The sequence below is a fragment of the Melanaphis sacchari genome, unplaced genomic scaffold (assembly GCF_002803265.2).
Source record: "Melanaphis sacchari strain LSU unplaced genomic scaffold, SCAv2.0 Contig45_pilon_pilon, whole genome shotgun sequence".
Taxonomy (NCBI): domain Eukaryota; kingdom Metazoa; phylum Arthropoda; class Insecta; order Hemiptera; family Aphididae; genus Melanaphis; species Melanaphis sacchari.
The window spans coordinates 1,791,491-1,812,347 of NW_020271303.1; the positions used below are offsets into that span (position 1 = coordinate 1,791,491).

General features: G+C 26.0%; 1 protein-coding gene across 2 annotated transcripts; it reads left to right on the forward strand.

Moving 5' to 3' along the window:
- Positions 1 to 119: 119 nt before the first annotated feature.
- Positions 120 to 20,643, forward strand: LOC112598156. 2 transcript variants are annotated; one of them, XM_025344531.1, is made up of 12 exons: positions 120 to 531; positions 7,939 to 8,151; positions 12,838 to 12,942; positions 13,036 to 13,215; positions 13,615 to 13,695; positions 14,550 to 14,771; positions 15,696 to 15,847; positions 16,381 to 16,595; positions 17,024 to 17,181; positions 17,367 to 17,492; positions 18,414 to 18,599; positions 18,849 to 20,643. In XM_025344531.1, exons 1-12 carry the CDS (start codon positions 348 to 350, stop codon positions 20,234 to 20,236), a joined length of 3,210 nt encoding a protein of 1,069 aa, XP_025200316.1. In that variant the 5' UTR covers positions 120 to 347; the 3' UTR covers positions 20,237 to 20,643. The 2 variants fall into 2 exon arrangements, with proteins under 2 accessions (XP_025200316.1, XP_025200317.1); XM_025344532.1 differs by lacking the exons at positions 12,838 to 12,942; positions 13,036 to 13,215 and having other exon boundaries at positions 128 to 531.
- The last annotated feature ends 214 nt before the right edge of the window (positions 20,644 to 20,857 follow it).

Consider the following 20,857-nt stretch of genomic DNA (forward strand, 5'->3'; position numbering starts at 1 on the left):
GCGGGCTCACGTCGTTTGATGGGTCACCGTGGTGGACGCCGTTCCTCCGGTGCGCTCGCGGGACGGCGACAATGGTGCGACGATAACGGTGACGGCTGCTTGGAAAACATTACACGCACTAAACACACGCGCGCGCACACACACACACACAGACACACAGACACGCACACGCACACACACGCACACACACGTACACATGCGCGCGCGCGCGTAATATTGTGTGTACGCCGAAGAGGTAACATACGACAATGCCGTGCGTACGTGTGCATGATGTATGTGATGCGGCGAAGCGAGGCGCGTGGCCGGTCGTGTGCGCCGGAACAGTCTGTGCTTGACCACGCGGTCGTATGGTCATCACTCTGCGTACGATGGTTCGTCCGTGGATGGTCGCGCTCCTGATGCTGCTCGCGGACCGGGATCGATCGTTCGGGATCAGCCACGGGTCGGCTGCCCACGCCGCCCAAGTCGCGCCCGCAACTACCGACGAAGACGTGGACGTGGACGTGGACGCCGCCTCGGCCAACGCCACAGGTAATGCAATAATACCGCGGTCGATGATATTTAGGTATTTCATGTCTCGCGACATTTTTTTATGTCCTCGAGAAATCGTCCTCTGCTAATCGCTAAAATTTATAAGTGTAAATAAATCGAATAAAAAAAATACACCTAACCTGTATATCATATACCTGCTATAATGCAGTATTCGAATATAATACGATATCATAAATTTTACCAGTTGTAATAATAATTAGTCGTTATGAATGCACGATAAAGAAAAATGTCTATATACGAAACAGAAATAAAAATTCGTCGCTCGTGTCATTGATCTTTACCTAGGTAAATGCAATGTATCTACTGAAAAATCTTAAATGGCTTATTTATACATAAGTATAATATATTATGATGGTTTTACACTTTTACGATGTACTTATAGCGAGTATTATTATTATACATTTTTTTTTTGTAAGAGATAATAAGTTTACAAAAGTTAACCTATAGCCAGATACTAATTTTTGATTCGTTTTCTTCCGTTTTTCTTTTGGTAAATTAATTTAACGAAAAATAATTGGTGCTTAAATAATCATCATGAATATTAAAAAATAACACAAATATTTTAAGTATGTATTGCTGTATAGTATAATACAATACAAATTTAAATATCTATTTAAATCCTTTGATTTTTTTTTAAATGTATTACCATTATTATTATGCAACTGTATGTTATGTATTATTTAAAGTTTGGTAGTTAGAATTTATACTTAAATGCTAAAAAAAACAACATATTAATATCTGTGTGACATGTTGAAGTATAATATTAACAATTACAAACTGTATATATAGTAAAATGTTGTTTATATACGATTAGAACGATAATTTTTTCGGAGAACTGAAGTTAATATAACAGAATTAACTAATTACGAATTATAGAATAAAACTTACTAGTATAGAAATTAAAAGACGTATAAGATTGAGTGAGGTTATTAAAAACATAAAATTTATAATATTGTATTATACCTACATGTCTATTGTTACTGTCATAATAATACATTATAACAATAGAAATGTTTTTTCACTTGCAACAATAATTCTTTAGACTCTATAGCTAATCCTTATTATTAGGTAGTTTTGATAAATTATCACCAATTGTATTTTAGGGACATAATATCAAGTTATAATGAATAGTATTATTATAATTTCCCTTTTATAAGGCTCACTTTTCAGGGACCTTCAGTATTATTATAAACATTGAAACGTAATATACTTATAAAACACAGGTAATTGTTATATATGTAGATTGATAATATTGTAGTATATACACCCCATTCACATTATTTGTCATGTTTTTAACTTATTAAAATATTTAGAATTGAACTTAATCACATATCAATTATACATTATTCATGTATTCAACTAACATTTCTTTGAATTTAATAGTATAAGATTTTATGTGGTATTCTGATCAGAAAATGCACAAATTTAACATCACTTGGTGTCTTACAATTAAAAGTTTAACATAATGTTAGAAAAAATAAATTATCATTAGTAATTGAGAAATGTGTGTAAACAAATAATTGAAAATTACAGTAAATTTGAAATTTTATGACAGTGGTAATATTGATTCAATATATTCATGAAGTTTTCACTTGCTTGGAAACTAGTGATTTTAAGTAAAAAAATAAATAGAAGGTACATAGCTAGTAAGTTAATACTTGGGGCATGTAAATATGTAATGATTATGATTTATGGATATACGTACGTATATTCAAATTCGTGTTTAAGATATTTTCATGTTTATGATTTAATCGTTGCTACCTATAGATTAATGTTTTAATTCGTTTAAAATAAATTTAAATTGTTCGAGAATTTTATTTGGATAGTAATTTTCGTTTGGTATATAAGTATATAACGTTCTAGAAAATATAATTTATAAAAATAAGATAAGTAACTATAAATCTTGATGGTTGACAATTAGCGTTAGGTTAGGCTAAAGCTTGATGTACAAACACGGTTTGTAGGCAAGTGTTTGTTTCTGTAATTATTCTAATATTGTAAAAATAATAAAAATATGTAATATAAATATATTATATGTGCGCGGGTCGTCACTAAATATGGTTTAGTCACACAAGTTTGGGTTGGTAGGTACGTATTATCGACTTTGATAGCAATCATTAAGATTTCTGTGTGTTTAATCGGCACGCTTTTGAAATACTATAGTGAAGGCATTGCATCAGAAACCGTTGATCCAGCATCGAGGAAATAGCAACGGAAACCCATCGGCCACAGGAAATAAGAAGAAATGGTATGAGAGAAAAAAAATATGAGGAAAAAAATGTATCGAGCGTGTATAGGTGGATTGAGAAAAAAATGACCGGTGACATTTTTCTCAAGAAAATATTGCCCGATTGGTTCTGGCCGAGTAATTAGTTAATGACCAACACGGTACATGGTCCACTTTAAATAATTAACGTACAGTGAATGAGGGAATGTTCTATTCCTTCTCTATCTTACCGTCTTCTTTTGTAATTGCACCGCCTCAATTAAAAATACTGATGTCTCCAGACGGCCACACATCGATCTATGCAGGATACAATAATAGGTATTACTCGAGTTAATAGGTACAACACGCACAACCGTATATTCGTATACACATGCATATATGCTTGCACTCACAAATGTATAACGATATTAAATGAAATATAATAAACTTAGCAATAACGAGTAAAAAAATAGTTAATTTTACTGATACAATTACGAACACTTCTCGTACAAATTTTCTAACTTAACCTGTTGGTGCTGTATGAATGAGTTTTTTTTTTTTAAAAGTTTTTATTCGAGAAACTCAATAATTTAAAAATTCTTAGTAGGTATAAGTCGAAAAGATAGATTATTTGAATTGAGTAACTGAAATGTGACTTGAGTGAAAAGACCATCCAGCGATGGTACTCCGGTATATGTATGAGTAAATTTTATTTTAAATTGAATTATTTTTAACTTGTTTAAAAAACTAGAATTGTTAGATAAATATTATGTTGACGATTTATTTACTGAGAAACGCAGTTATTTATGTCTACCTGAATATTAAATGGATTACTTTTATCATAGAAAAGTATTTTACATTAACCGTACAACGTATGTTGTAAATTGTAATTTTTTAGTATTTAAATTAAATGTATCAATGTTTATTCCGAACTACAAATACGGGTAGATACATAAGCAATTTTAAACGGTTTCTATTTACCAAAAGAGGAAAAAATATAATTATAGGTAACTGAAAATTGTATGTGGGTAATATGGCAAAATGTGAACCTGTTAATGGTAACATTTCCGGTGATTTCGTTTTATCGTTTAAACTTTTAGTACCATAATTTTATATTATGACGTCTAAATTTTAAAAAACAATCTAAATTTATAAATTTTAATACATAAAAACGTATACATTATAAAATATAACGCAAAACATTATTTTTAGTGCACAATGCAAACATTAATCTATAATTATTTTTCAGAAGGGTTAACTGTTAAAAAAAAATTAATCTGAATAATTAGGTATATAATATTGTGAAGCTTGGAAACAATAAAAGTCTTCTAGTCTACATAATCCTATCATAAGTTGGCGTATTATGTGTATTAACTTTCTCACGGTTAATACACGCCGCTTAAGGATGTAATTATGAATTGCAGGAAACCCACACACGGGCGGCAGACTTCCATGAACGCGAAACCCCTTGAAGGCAGACGTGAGCCCAACATGATATTCTCACACATCCACACACATACACACTAAAACATACGCTCAAACATACAACTGATCAAATTTATATGTAAAAATACACAGTACAATTTTTGTATATATATGGTCGTTTTTGATTCTACATACACCGTTAATTTGGGTTTTATAAAATCAAGATACCATCGTCGTATAACTGTACATTAACCCTTTGTGTATGTGTGTGTGTTTGTGTACATCCCGTCTGCTTGGTTCCCGCAGAGTAGTGTGTGTTATTTACCATAATAATATATACTAGATTTGGTTAGTGGGTTTAGTATCTAAAATACTAGCACTGTAGGAGTTATTATTTTGACAACTTGACCTAAAGCTGTCAGAACATTATTAAAGCAACATATTATACACGAAATCACATGATATAGGTATTTATATATATATTCATAATTTCATTATTATTAAAACAGTGAAGCCTCGAGTGTAAAATGTATTAGATTTTACTGTTTTAGATTATCGATGAGTTAAGATCCGTGTTGAGTTTCAGATGATGTAATAAAATTGGAACATATTATTGATAAATGCTACGTATAATAATGGTTTTCTTTCACGCGTGATATTAGGTACCAGTTATTACAATGTAATCTAATATTTAGGTTTTTTTTGTATTCATTATTCATCATAATTTACATTCAATATATCTTTCAATATTTTTAAGTCATAAAAGTGTATTTTTCATAATAGATCTTTAATTATAATATTTTCTAAGTTGAATGTTGAGTAGCTATTGCATATCACCGTTAATACATTAATAATTAAACATATTGCTTTTTACGTTTATAAGCAACATTTGATTAAAACATTTTATCATTTATTATACAGTATTGTGTAATATATTCTCAAATACCTACTAAGATATAATAATACCATTTACCATAGTAGACTTCTTGTTTAGTAAAAATTGAATAGCACATAATATAAAATAGTATGGACTATTTAAAGGTTTGTTTTATTATTTTTATGATACCATTTTAATTCAATAAAACTGTAATGTAAATTCTTTTAAAAACATAATATTTTAATTTAATAATAATAAATATAATATAGTAAATAATTTAATATAATAAATATAGTCTGTGATTAATATATAATATTATATTATATTAATAAATAACAATAAAGGTATATTTATAATTATTATATAATCTATACCTTCATTAATATAATATTTATGCTGTACTAATTTTATTGTATTTTAAATTCGCGCAAACAATATCATTAATTCTTAAGGGAGCAGCATTCACTTTATTATTTTGAAACGTAGGTGGATAATACAGTTAAAGAAAACCGTTAGTATTTTTTTTAAATTTATAAATTATAGTATCATTATTTAAAATTACGTTTTTCATATGAATGATTTTAGAATAAAACAAAGTTCTCACGAAACAGTTAGAGTTTTGAATTCGCCGCCCTCATCTCCAGTTACGCATATGAACATCAATTATAAATCACAGGACCAAGTTGCTCTAAAAAATTATCATGTCATACTAATAAATAAAATTACTATTATTCATGAGTACATCATTCATAATACGTTATTAAAACAAATTTTTTATAAATTTTATTTATATTATAAAACATCAAAATATGATAAATATATTTAAATAGATACCTATGTTTGGTTTATTAACCAAATACAATTTTCAATGATATTTTATAGTATGTGTTTCAAATTATAAATTGTATTTAAAATTTTGTTTTTGACGGTTAAGTTCTTTATTTATAATTATTGATAACCGCATATTACCATATTATAGAATATAGAGTGTTATAAATTATAATATATTTTCAAATAACCATTAAACTATAGCTTCTGTTTTGTATTTAAAAACTAAAATACTATATTATATTATTGATTGTATGTATCTGTTTGTTGATTTAGTTTTACTCTGTTAATGCTTATAAAGTCAACACATACATTTAATTGAATTATATTCTTTAAAATAATATTATATTAGGGTTTGCAAGTTCATATATATGCAGATAAATCTTGATAAATAGTATTAATTACTAAAGCAATATATAGTTTAAAATGACAGGATTCAATACTCGAAATTTTACTGTGCATAGAATGATATGTTTATAACACTTTACGCCTTTATTTATGTTTAGAAATGATTATTCTTTTTTTTTTTTAAATTTTAAATTTACATTTTTTATCCTAATTATAAACTTATTTTGAATAGATTTATTGTAACTCATAAATACCTACTGCCTATTGCTTATGAATATTTAAACAAATTTGTTTATAAACTAAAAATACTATCTATATTTTATAATAAATTATTATCAAAGCGCGTTAAATGATTAAATGATTAAACATTTGACGTTGAAAATAATGATTGACCCACAAGTGACAAATTTAATAAAAACGAATATCATAATGAACACACAAACAAACAAAAAAATTATTTATTCAAGTTAGAAATTAAAAATATATTAGAATAAAATTAAGTTTTGTTTATAAATTAAAAAATGAATCGTTTTATACATTTTTTTTTTGTATTTAGGTATGCGATTTTATCGCATAGTTAAAAATACTACATATTTATGTACATAGTTTGATCATATTTAGGAGCACTAATACAATTGTCCTGTCGATGATAGTTTTACTGAAATAAATTATGAATCGCAATATTGCTAACCAATTGAATATTATTGTTCTTAAGTAGTAATTATTTAAATTAATTTGTTATTAGGTTTATATAAATATTTTAGTATTTTATGTATTATTTAATATTTTAATATGTTTGTGTATATTTATAATAATGAGTAAAACACTAGAGAATATAGTATGGCAAAACGAGATAATGTGGCGTGTGTATTATGTATGTACCGTTAGTCGGACTCTTCTCTATTTTTTATTTATTGCCTGCACCTAAAAAAATGCAATGATATATAATATTTTTATTAGACGTGACGGCAATGATAAAATATTATAATATGTTCTAACATTGTACACAAAATAATTGAAAAGTTCATTAAATTTACCATACCTACAGTTTTTTTTTTTTACAAATTTCAGATTTATATAAGAAAATCTTAAATCTACATGTTTATTAAATTAATTAATCATTGTACAATACTACGACGAAAGCTAAACATTAAAGATAATCTATATTATTGAAGAGTTATGTATAGTATTTTTATGATATATTTATTATTAATCATTTTAAACTTTGAGAAACGTTACTATTAAGAAAATTTTTTCAATTGTCAATTAATACTTAGTACTTGCTACTTATTATTACTTTTTTAATATATTTAATTTGAATAAATAAAATTTATATTTCTGCAACGTATTTTTTTCAATGAAAAACAAATTTTTGATCATGTTTACGGTAATATGATATACAAAATTGTAATAACTCCGTTAAATATGAATTTATTAAATTTATATAAAAACAAGAGTACCTATACACGACTTATTGATTAATATTATCCAACCATTATGTCCATTTCAATTGAACTGCATCTTATTAGTTTATAAGTAATTGCTAATACACTTTTATGAACGCAAAGACCGTATGAATTGACGTATTGCCGTATTGGTATATTTTAAATATATTTAACATAGTATGAAAAATAAAAATAAATAACATGCATTATATTATGATTTTTTGCTACGATTATAGTTTATTTTTTTTATGTTTTAGAAATTGCATTAGTCGGGTGTAATTATAAAGGACGAAGTTATGATCCAGGATCATTGGTTAATACAGATCAACCATGCTTAAAATGCACGTGTGTCACTGGAAGTTTAGTATGCCATTTGCAAGTATGCCCAGAATTACCAGATCCACCACCACGGGGATGTGTGATTGTCCACAAGAAGAACAAATGTTGTGCGCACCTTCAATGTTATTATGGTAAATTATAGATTTTAAATTTTTTTAGAGTACGAGTATAATTATTTATGCAGATAAAATAAAATAATAAGTATTTAACATAGATTGAGGAAATATTGTACTTACATATAATATATCCTATTTTATATTTATTTTATTCTTAGTAGAAATATGTTTTGTGTGGTTAAACGTAAAGTATTAATACTGTGTTAAGTACAGACATTAAAAGTACTAGCTACTACATTTACAGTAATATCTATAAGCAATATATCTATCTATTTTTTGGTAGATTTTAATGTTAAAATAATTTTATAGATAAATTATAATTATTATTTTTAAAACATTTGTATACCTAAGAAATTAAGTCATAATATTCAAATGAATATAAATTTACAAAAATAATTCTTCAATATAAAAAGTTATTAATATCCATCATATTATGAATCTCGTATTTTTAAATAATTAGTATATTACCTACTAATGGTTCTTTAAAATTAAAACTAAAGAAGATTGATAATTTCACCTTGAGTTTTTTATACTATAGACATTGTATAAGCATGTAAACATTATATCTGCATGTATTGTTCCTGTCTTACTAATTTAAAATATTACAAATTTGCGTTCAACCGAACTAATTTTATTTTGTTAGTTTTACTATGATTTTGAATTGAATTATTATCAAATTTAAAGGTGAGAACATTATCTGTGTTTATTCATACCTATTGGCTTTTTAAAATATTTTAATTTTTAAATGATTTTTGAGTATGTAAATTATTACAGTTCAAAAACGTTCACAACTTTTTAAAAATTAAAATATCTTCAAAAATCTACGTACAGCTACAGATAATGTGCTTATCTTTAGACTTTAAGTTTGATAATAAGATAATTATCGGTAATAAATACTGAAAATCTGCAAATAATTTCGGAACCGCCACAACGTTTATTTTCTATCTATGTAGTAATAATTGTACGTTTATTTGATGGAGACCAACATATGAAGATATGACGTTTTCGTAAGTCTTAATCAATATAACGATAATAATAAATTAATTAATTTTTGGTTCAGCGTTTGAAAATCATCTCTAGAGCTGTTTAGTGTTTATTATTATAATTAATATATCTACATTCATAATATACATAAAACAAAAATAAAAATTATATTCACTTAAAATATACCTAGTATACTATGTGAAATGATTTTGATTATAAATTTAATGTTTGTATAAAAATATACAACCATTAAATATGGGACGATTGCATAAAATTGTATCACGTGTGGCTGATTATCAAAATAATTATAGCATATTATTCATTATCGTCCAGACCAATGTGTTAAATGTATTAAAGGTATGTGTGTACTATGTAATAGTTCAACTGTAATTGGTTGGTTTCAGCACACAATAACTATACTAGACAAACGGACTTAACAAATTTACAAATGGCAAAGAAAGGTGTTTTAAATAAAGGAATTTTGATTGTATGTATGCTAAATAAGTTTAGCACGCAAAATGACAATACAAGTGTTTCGGGTTGATTTATGAATGGGATATATACATGGTGATATTTTATCGCCTCTTCTCTTTTGTATATAATCTTGAGGTCGACTACCACTCATTGCCACTGCCACAGGTTATTCATTCAAGACCAGTTTACTAGTAAAAAGAGTGATGTGTGCTTGCCAATACTATATTTTGCCAGTTTTTGGAACTAATATCAACAATAACTCTATGATATAAATTCAAATTCTGTCGAAAAAAAATCGCCATCCATTCATGAAAGAGAAGAATTTTTCAAATAGATTTATATAGAAGATGAAAATAAAGACATGATACCATTATAGTATTATTATAAAATATGTTTGTGATACAGTCAATTGAATTTTCTTTGTTGTTTCGTGATTTGTATTGATTGAAAACTTGCATTGAATTTTATTTTTTATTTAATTATATTATCAGTAAAACAATTTTATTAATTTTAATTTAAAAATGATTATACTTATTGAAAAAAACTTGAACAATAGGTATATGTTAAAATCCACCAAAATACAAGTACACAGATATTAGAAAATGGATATTACTATCCTTCAAAAATATATAATTATTTTGTATAACGGTTAATTATACCATGTAATTATACTTAAATTTTAAGTACCATTTTCACAAAAAATAAAATTGTTTTATGAGTCAATGACTAATGGCAAATTTATTTGGATTTCATCATATTTTAAGCGTTAGAATCTTATGCAACTTATTACTGTTTTAATATTTAATTATACGTCGAGTCGAGTACTACTTCAAAATTTACATTTAGTTAAAAATGTTCTAATTATTCTGATTATTACTATAACTACCTACATAAATAAAAATATATAGACGCGAAGAGAAGCGTGAATATGGGTCGGACCCAATCGAACAAAAACCGCGAAGCTCCCTCTTGCTGTATAGTAGATGTTGAGTGTACGGTTTTATAATAATTGAGTAGGTAACTAAAATGCAGTGTTCTTAACCAATATCAATGGTACGAATTTTTATTGATGGATTACAACATATTATAAGATATAAATGTAATTAAATAACTAAAAGTATTTTATAAAGAAAAAACATAATTTTTTATTTAAATATCCAATTTTGTTGATAAAAATGATTATATATATTAATAAGGCCTTACGCATTATTTTTTTTAAATTCCGATAAAAAAATTTAAGAAATATCTTGAATTAAATTGTCTATCTTTAGGAATTAAAATTAATAATTATATGATTTTTTAACTATAGAATAATTTGCGAATTTTTTTTAATTTTGTAAAAATTTGAATTTCAAATAATTATATAAAAAAAAAAATCAATTTGTGGTTATATTTTTTTAATAATTTTAATTAATGTAAAACAACTTATGATTAACTGATTATTTTTAAGATTTTCAAATATAAAATAAGAATTTAATGACATTTTCAAAAAATCTATAGGTAATCTAAATAAATCTAAAAAATCAAGATATATTATGAATATTGCCTGGAAAAATTTTAATATTAATATTTAAAAAAGATTTTAAGTTCTGGGGTTCTTGTTTTTTGAATTAAAATGGATTTTTTCCATTTGAAGTGTTGCTATAATTATTTAGTTTATTTAGTTTTTCCTAATTGGATTCCAACTATTCTAGATCTAAATAACATAGAAACCATCCTTTAAGTTAAATATTGAAGTATTTTTATTTTTTTATTTTTTTAATTTTTGTTTTATTTTTATAAAACTAATACATTCATCATCCTACTCAAAATCTAAAATGGATTATGAATTTCAATGGGTGATTGATGTAGTACGATTATCTTAAACTACAAATTGTGTACATTTTTTAAGATTTAATTTTCAATCTGGCTAAATTTATTTATTTTTATTTGTTTTCCAAAGTTTATTGTTATAGTATAACTAAATACATTACTAAAAATATAATTGTTTACACTGAATAAGTAAAATAACTATAGAATAATTGAATGATGCAGTGAATTGGCTTTTTTGTGATTTCTTTAATATTAATTCTAAGGTAGTAAACGCGTAAAATAAATATTAGTTTATTATTTGCCACATGAACAAGGTTCGATGCTTAACGATGAATAAATATTCACACGCAACTGTATTCGATAAATACAGTACCTACATATGATATACCGCATAATATAAAAAGAGTCACACCCTATTTATGAATCCCGTTAGCTATACCATTAATTTTAAAAATCAGTTAGATATACGTATATACGTTTTTGAATCTTCTAATCATATGTATTTGCTGTACAACAAACACAATTTAAGATAAGTACCTATATAAATCATAACGACTTTATATTTGCATAGAAAAAATGAAATCCATGTACATAAACATTTATTAATAAATACAAGTACACGCAATTGATACATTTTAGTTATCTTTGAAATTTGTGGAAGCATAATTAACTGTTTTAATACTTTAAGTTATGATAGTCTATAGAAAAAAGAAAAATCTATTTATTGAGTATTTACAATGTTAGTAAAAAATAAAAAAATAAATGTTTAATCATTATTCGTTGCATTAAATATTAAAACATTTAAATGTTTATAAACCAAACCATAATTTATTGAATAACATATGGCATTTATTTGATGAATTTATGAACAAATAATAATATAAACTGTAAGGAGTTAAATAATAATTATATTAGATTTTGTTCTGTCGGTGAATGATAATAATGATTACTTACAAGTTATAATCAATAAAGTTAATGTCTTAACTCATAAATATGTACTATTACTTATACTTGTAGACATGTAGTTAAAATAACTTGGAGAATAAGTTATTGACTGTTACATGACATTATTATTATTACTCATTATTACATTATTATTTATACATTATTATTCAGTAAATCACTTATTGCTAAAATGACCATTAACAATAAATTATACAGTTTAACAAAAAATTAAAAAACTAATAGTTTCATTTATTTTTTTAAAAATAATTTATTCATTTATTTTTAATTTTATTTATTCAATATTATTTTTGATTGATTTTGTCTTCAATTTTCATAATTAAATTACATAATTTGTTACAATATATTTTAATATCAATTTATACTTCTTATAATACATAATTAATTGGTTATAATATTATTTTTATTAATTAAACATAAAAAATTTTAAAAACAAAATTAAAAGCCTGATTTACACATTGATTGTAGAACAATTTGATGCTGTTCATTCCAAACTGTTTTCATTACAAAATCGGTCTGGACCCGCAAGGATGGACAATTCTGCGATTGTGACATTTGATGGTTTACCTAAAGGTATTTACGAGGATGATAAATTGTATTTATTCTGAAACAATAACAAAACTCCAATTAGAAAAAAAAAAACTTGATTAATTTTCTATTCGCAAGGATGTGTGGTAAATGGTACGATTTACGCGGAAGGTTCGGCGATGGACAGTTCCAGTTTGTGTGAATATTGTTACTGCATCAAAGGACATCAACAGTGTGTACGGCCTCAATGTTCTTTAACTATTCCAGGCTGTACAGCTGTGTACAAAAAACACAATTGTTGTCCAATTAGATACAAATGTAAGTGTATATGACAAGATATGAATGTTACAAATATATTGTATATAAATTTAAATATCTAGATATTTGAAATAAATTAATTTTTTGTCGGTAAATATAAGCGGTTTTATAAATATATAAAACCATATATCATTATGAATTTGCGATGTTCTTCGAATTTATTAGAAATAAATATAAGTTAATGAATAGATATATTGTACATTAAATTTTTAAGTTTAATAAGAAATGAGTTTTAAAATGTGTGACTATTTTTATTTCTAAAGTTTGGTAACATACTAATAATGTTAAATTTTTTATTTGGTTATTAAATTGTTATAATAATGTTTATATTGTAAATGACTTGTTTAAATATTGGTGTACATTTTCATTTTAGCATAATTACATTTATTTATTTTACAGGTTCACAGAATGCACAAATAAAAAATACAACGGACGCAACAACCACTGAAATAGCTTCTTCTTTATCTGCTCGGCTTAAAGGTATTAGAAAAATATTTTTTTGGACAAATAGTAAAAAATAATTACAGTCTTGAAACTAAAATGTATAGGATTTTTTTACCTTAAAATAATAGAGTAATGAATATTTATATGAAATTGTTATGAAATATTTTAAAGGTCTCTATTTTGCGTGTAGTTAAATTCACGAGTACACGTAAAACTAAAATTTACGTATTCGATCACGTGAATTTAACTATACGTAAATTTGTAAATTTATTTCTCGTACAATTTTATTAATGCACGCGTTAATTATACGTGGAATTTTATTTTAAATGTACTTCATGTATTCCAATAGTTTCTGAATTGTATGAATTATATAGTGTAGTGTTCGTATATCATTTATTTATTTTGAACCCGAAACATTTGCTTTACTCGTCCTGTCTTTTTGCAATAATACTGCTTATGAAACATTTATTTTTAAAATATTAGGTACAGACATTTTTAGATTTTAGTTTTTTTCGGCAATTATTAATACACGTTAATAAATATAATATAATATAATAATTTTAATATGTTTAATAAATATTATGTTTTAAGTATACGTGAACAAAAAACACGTTATTATGTGAATCTTAGTTCGTGTTTAAATCCGAGAGCTCTAAAAATATAATACCTATAAGCGTATATCTGCTACATTGATATTAAACACAATATTTTAGTAAACAAAATATACTTTAATATACATTTCTGAATCTGTAAAAATCGGTTTTCATTTAATTTAATAGTTGATAATTTATATCATAAGACAAAATTAAAATATTGCCTAGTGCACTTTTGCATAGTAAGTATAATAAATAAATATTTTTTATTGGTTTTTGCACATTACATAAACACAGATTGTCGCATAAACGGTCGGCTGATATCGCTGGGAGAGCCCGTGATTGGCGTGGCGCGGTCGTCGTGCGAAACTTGTTTCTGCATCAACGGTCAGGTGCGATGTGACAAGGTGATATGTCCGCCAATACGTGCCCAAATATCGCCCAATTGCGGACCGGTCTACTCGGAAGGGCACTGCTGTCCAACGAGCTACAACTGCAGCAGCACAACTAGCAGCAACGGTACGTCTCGGCGCCTCTGTCGCTGTGCGTTTCCCCACACAGGGTCACTGACTTCTCCGACGCACCTATTTACCATATTATACAGGGTGATTCACTGAGTTCACTCACCCCCATTTTTTCCTTTAATAATGGATTTTATCAAATTCTAATTTTCATAATTTTTAAATAAAATTAAACCACATTTTTATATTGTTAAGTTTTTTGTGCTATTCAAGGAGTAAAGCATCTTATGGTATAAAAACGAGTAGTTTTTCAGTCATTAAAATGTTTATGTTTAAGGTAATAAAGTCATTATTTTTTAAAAATTGTTAAAAAAGATAATATAAAATAAATAAAATATTGGATCTAATATTTATTTTGTACTTGAATCATTTAAAAAAAATATAAATTTCGACAAATTAATATAAATTGCTAAAATTTTAAAATTACACTGTTAACCTTAGTACACAAAGTTAAATAACTTCAAAACTACTCATTCAAACTTTGATTTTGAATCATTAATATTTTAAGAAAAATAATTCACTAAATAATGTATTACATAAAAGCGGGGTTTTTGTGTGAAAAATACTATTTGATATCTTTATCACAAGACTATTTTAAGTACCTAGTACAAAATATCTCAAGAATTTGAAAATATGGTTTTTAAGTATAATTAAAAATTCTAAAAATATTATGATTTTGAATAATTGCATTATTGGAAGAGAAAAAAAGGGAGTCCTGTAGGTGTGAATCATCCTGTATTTAAATCCTTGATAAGTGTATGTATATTATACACATTTAACTATTATTTTAGTATGATAAATGATAATATTGCCATGGATTAAGTTCCGCGAGTGTTCGTTTTTCATTTTCCCAACATGTTGCACATCGTCCGTAACGGGATGATATAATAAATTGCCGTTATAGATCCATTTTTCATTCTAGAATCTCACGCCAGCCCGACTGTCACTCCTACGACAATCACTTCTATTGACGTTGTTACGACAATGCTGCCGTCCACCGTGACTGTTAATGATGATGTTTTGCTCAGTAGTTCGTCACCGCCTTCGCCACCGCAGACGCCTACGGTGTCTCAGGTAAATAATAATTATTATTTTTATTTTATTAGTACCACTATAGTTTTTTATTTGATAAAAATTAATATCACTAATATTATAATGACATAACTTTTAGATCTTTATTTAAGTCTCATGACGCATTTCCTTACCGATATATTAATAATAAATCAATACATTTTCTGAACAGTATTGTTTTTATAAATTTTAGTATTGAATTAAATGCCTAACAGTATAAAAAAAAATTATTTACGTTATACATAATACACTTTACAATTTACTCCCTGTAGACGGTTTTTAGGTTTTTGGCGATTATTAACTGTTAACTTGAACTAAGTATTAATTTGTAATTTTTTACGAAAATACAGTTTAATTTATTGATAATATGTTTGAAAATATATTTATATTAAAATCTACATTAATGTTCAGTTGTCGACATTCTTCTGTAAACTCAAACAAGATTTAGTAACATGAAATATAATTTATAATTTATATTATTCACATCAAGGCGTACGTAGTATGCAAAATAAATTACATTTCAGTGTGTTTAACAGATGTTTTTAGAGGCAGATACTGCATCATCTAGTATCACAGTAGATTCAAAAAATATGACCGATCAAACAATAGAAGAACCCATAGAATCGAGACATGGTAATCCTGCTAGTTTAATGCACGATGACTTTGGTGGATTAAATGTCACTGAAAAATCGAACAACTTTGAAATGGATTATGATGATCCAACGTTGCCACCATCTTTACCAAACCTTAAGTAATTAATTATTTTTTATTAATTATAAATTAATCAAACTGAATTTAAAATGATTTTAAAGTAGAAGTATAAATAATTAAACTTTGATTTTATTTTTAAGCAAACAAAGTTAATCAATACATACTTTTTCTAAATTAAATTCTTACAGATTATTTCAAAATTGATTTAGGTACTAGTTTTATTATTACATCAATATTTTTTTCATTTATACTTCAAATCTAATATTTTTGAGTTTTTAATCATTTAGCTATAATAATAAGAAAACCGAAATTAGTAACTCAAAAATAACGAGCCTATGTTTATTACTTAACATAAATACGTATTTACATAAAATTAAATCGAATTTAACAATACCAGTATGAATTAATTATTATTTTTTTTTCGCATTTACAAAAAAATTTAATAAATATTTTGTTTTTGACATACAGAATCATACCATTCGTTGCAGCGGATGCAGTTGTTGATGAACCTGTTGCAGCTTATGAAAACTATCAGCCAGTGGTAGAACGTATATACAATGTATCAGACGTCGAAGAATCTCCATTGCCCGTTGTTAATAGTTTTTCTCCACCTATTGAGACTGAGGGTAATGTTAATACATTTCATTATATATATATATATATATATATTATACTGTTATAACTTATCAATTTTATCTAAATTTACTCTAATAACGTAGTCAATTTAATATTAAAATTAAATATACTTTTGGTTATTTTTTTTTAATATTAATATCTAAATCCAATGTTTGAAATTATGTGCAATATTTAGGTGGATTTATTCCAAAAGATTCTCCAAATGGTGCGATTTATAAACCTGATAAATATCGAAAGACAACAGAACAACCCACTATTCACCACGATGAACATGTTATAGAACACCAACCAATAGGATCAGGTAAATTATTAAGATGTATTTATGTTATTGTTTAATTTATAATACATTTTCAAATTAGTTAACTGATGAATTAATAAATTAATTTTAAAAGTTTAAATTTAAAATTGATAATAGAAATAACACCAATATCGGTTTGGCTCATGTTGGGTTTAAACAAATCGAAATATCTTTAATAAGTACATTGTAATAAATCATTTTTTTTTAAATAAAAATAATTTATTATTTAAAATAAAAAAAATTAAACATAAAGGGACTGGGTATTGAGCATTATCACGTAAGTTAATTCATTTTTCATCATTAGAAATGTGTTGTATTATTTATTTAAAATTTAAAAGAATAATTAAATCTTTGCATTCATAAAACATTAAAACTATTGTAATCGGTTAATTCCTTACTTAAAAACTATCAAAATGAATTTTTTTAAACTGATGAGTTTGCAAATATTTATTTACACTTTCACAGTTTTTCATTGATTTTTTTTAATGCATTTTTTATACTACCTAATGGAAAAAATGTGTCACTAATATTAAATGTATCTATAGCTAAATTTGTATCAATTCAAAATACAAAAATACTATTAAAAATTTTTAAACAATACTTGTTGTAAAAAAAAAAAAAATAAAAATATTTAAGAAAGTAAAGATAAAATAGGACTAGTACTAAAGTCATACTAATTTAAATATTCAGCTAAAAATCTAAATAAATTATACATAAAAAATAGTCATACTAATTGGATATATGTAGACATCTTATTTAATATTTTATTATATAGTAGTTATAACATTCTATGATAACGTTTTTTAAGACTATTGTCATAAATTATATAAAAGTTTAAATGATAATTAATTTTAAAAGTATTATATTAATAATGATTTTAGGATTATAAATACTTAATTATTTTTTTTCTTTAATAATTTTCAGATTGGTGCTTATCCAATGGTAAGAAATACAAACACGGCGAGTTGCTAACCGATCCAAGTGCTTGTAACATATGCATTTGTTTTAACGCCAAAATTGTGTGCCAAGAAAATTGTCCAGCCGTAAAAGTAGGCTGCCAACGAATCAATGACCCGAACAATAGCACTTGTTGTGGCCGAATTGTATGCAGTAAGTTTTTAGTTTTTTCTGATGAAGTATGTTATATCTATAATTTAATTTCACGTAGAATTTTTTTTTCTTATTTTATTTTACTTGGAATATTAATTTTTAATACAAGGTTATTCTAATTATATTTAAGCAATTTCATTTTACTGGGTTGATGTTTTATGAAATTAAAATATATTTATTTATTACATTATTTTGAGTCTTCAACACAAAAAGTTTAATATTTTTTTTTTTTTTTTTTATCTATTATAGATGAATATGAAAATGATATTACTACGGAACACGTGAAACAAATTGAAGTAACGTCTGAAACAACTACAACCTCAACCACAATGAATATTAGAGATCCAGTTATTGAACATATTTTTTATTCTACACCACCAACTGATAAATCGGTTATAACTTCATCTCCAACTACTCTAAAGTCATTCCCTGTGTCTCCTGAAACTTCTTCGTTAAAACCGATCACATCCACTGTTAAGTTGATTGAGACTTTAGCTCCAACTACTGAAAAATTATCAGTTATTTCTTCAACGTTAGCAACTATTAAGCGCACAGAAGTCACGACACCTGTACCTAAACCACTTGAAGACGAAGATTATAGTTTTGAAAGTATGTTTTCATTTTTATTCAACGGCGATACACCCGAACAATCATCCCCATCTTCACTGCCCTCTACCACAAATAACATGGAATCAGAGACTCGCATTGAACATCGAACAGATGATGAAATCGATGAAAAAGTTCATTTGATTGACATCAAACATGAACAAACCGATTTCATGTCACCTCCCAAACAACAGCATAAACCTATTTTGAACTCAGATACTGAAATTCACTCAGAAAATAAACATAATAAAGTCAAAACCCAAGAAATATATAAGCCTGTAGAATCCAGACCAAATACTGAAATTAAACAACACGATAACGGAGAAAAGCTGAATTTTGAAACTAAGTATCTTATCGACACCAAGCCACTACAATCAGGAATCAAAAAACACGTTGACGTTAAGTCACATCAAGAAATTAAATCAGATGCCACCTTATCTAGTATTAAACAACAAGCTGAGGTCAAAACACATTTTGATGTTAAAGAAAATGTTCAAGTTACATCACCATTTAATTTAAAATTTTATGATGAAGTAAAACCATCATACCACGATTTTAGTAACCATCAAACAGAAGTCAAATCACATTTTAGCGTAAAAGATAACCCTGAACTTAAAACACATATCGATTCAAAGATACAATCTAATGACCAAATTTATGCCGATTTCAAGCATCAAAGCGATATTAATACACATTCTGATGTCAAAGAACAAATCGAAGTCAAACCGTATTTCGATTTTAAACAACAAACAGAAGTTAAGCAGCATTCCAATTTTAAGCAACAGGTCGATGTCGGTTTACAGTCTGAATTTAAGCAGCATACCGAAGTAAAACCAAATATTGTGACAACACCTCTAAAAACTAAGATTGATCCTGAGTTCAATTTATTAGCTTCCATACTGAAAATATCTGGTTGCAATATATATGGCCGTATGTATCGAGTGGGAAAAATAATTCCCGAACTCTCCAATCCATGTTTAGAGTGTATGTGTACAGAAATTGGAGTACATTGTAATCAATTGAAATGTTGATATAGGCTGGAGGTCAAAGTGTACAGTTTGTCAAAAGAATTATATTAGTCATAAACTCATAAATAATACAAATGCATAAAAGTATTTATGCGATTTAACTAATACCTACTCAATTTTCACCATGCATCATTTGTCACCATTTTGTCAGCATAAATATAATTGGTATTTGTTTAAACATTGGTAATTGATAGAATATGCATAAATGATTGTTAAGATTTGTTTTTTAAAAGAAATAAAATAGGTTTTAATTCAAACACCATATGTTTGAAGTTTTGACGGTTTCGGTGAAATAAAATAGATCGATAGCCTGTAAACATTGTGATCTCTCATCAGTTAATCAAATATTTATAAATATATACATTTAAACATTATGTATAAGAAGATGTTAAGGATCATGATATTTTTAATTTTATCGTCGATTTAAATTAAAAATATATCTAATCAATTATACATTTTTTATATTCATACATCTTTAAATATAAACTTTTAAAATCAAATCAAATTAGTATAATTAATTATGTTAGCCAAATATTATTGTTGACTGTTGAGCATGATAATACGTAAGTTATTTTAATATTTTAGATACATTATTAGTAAAGTCTTTAAAAACTTTAAATAGTT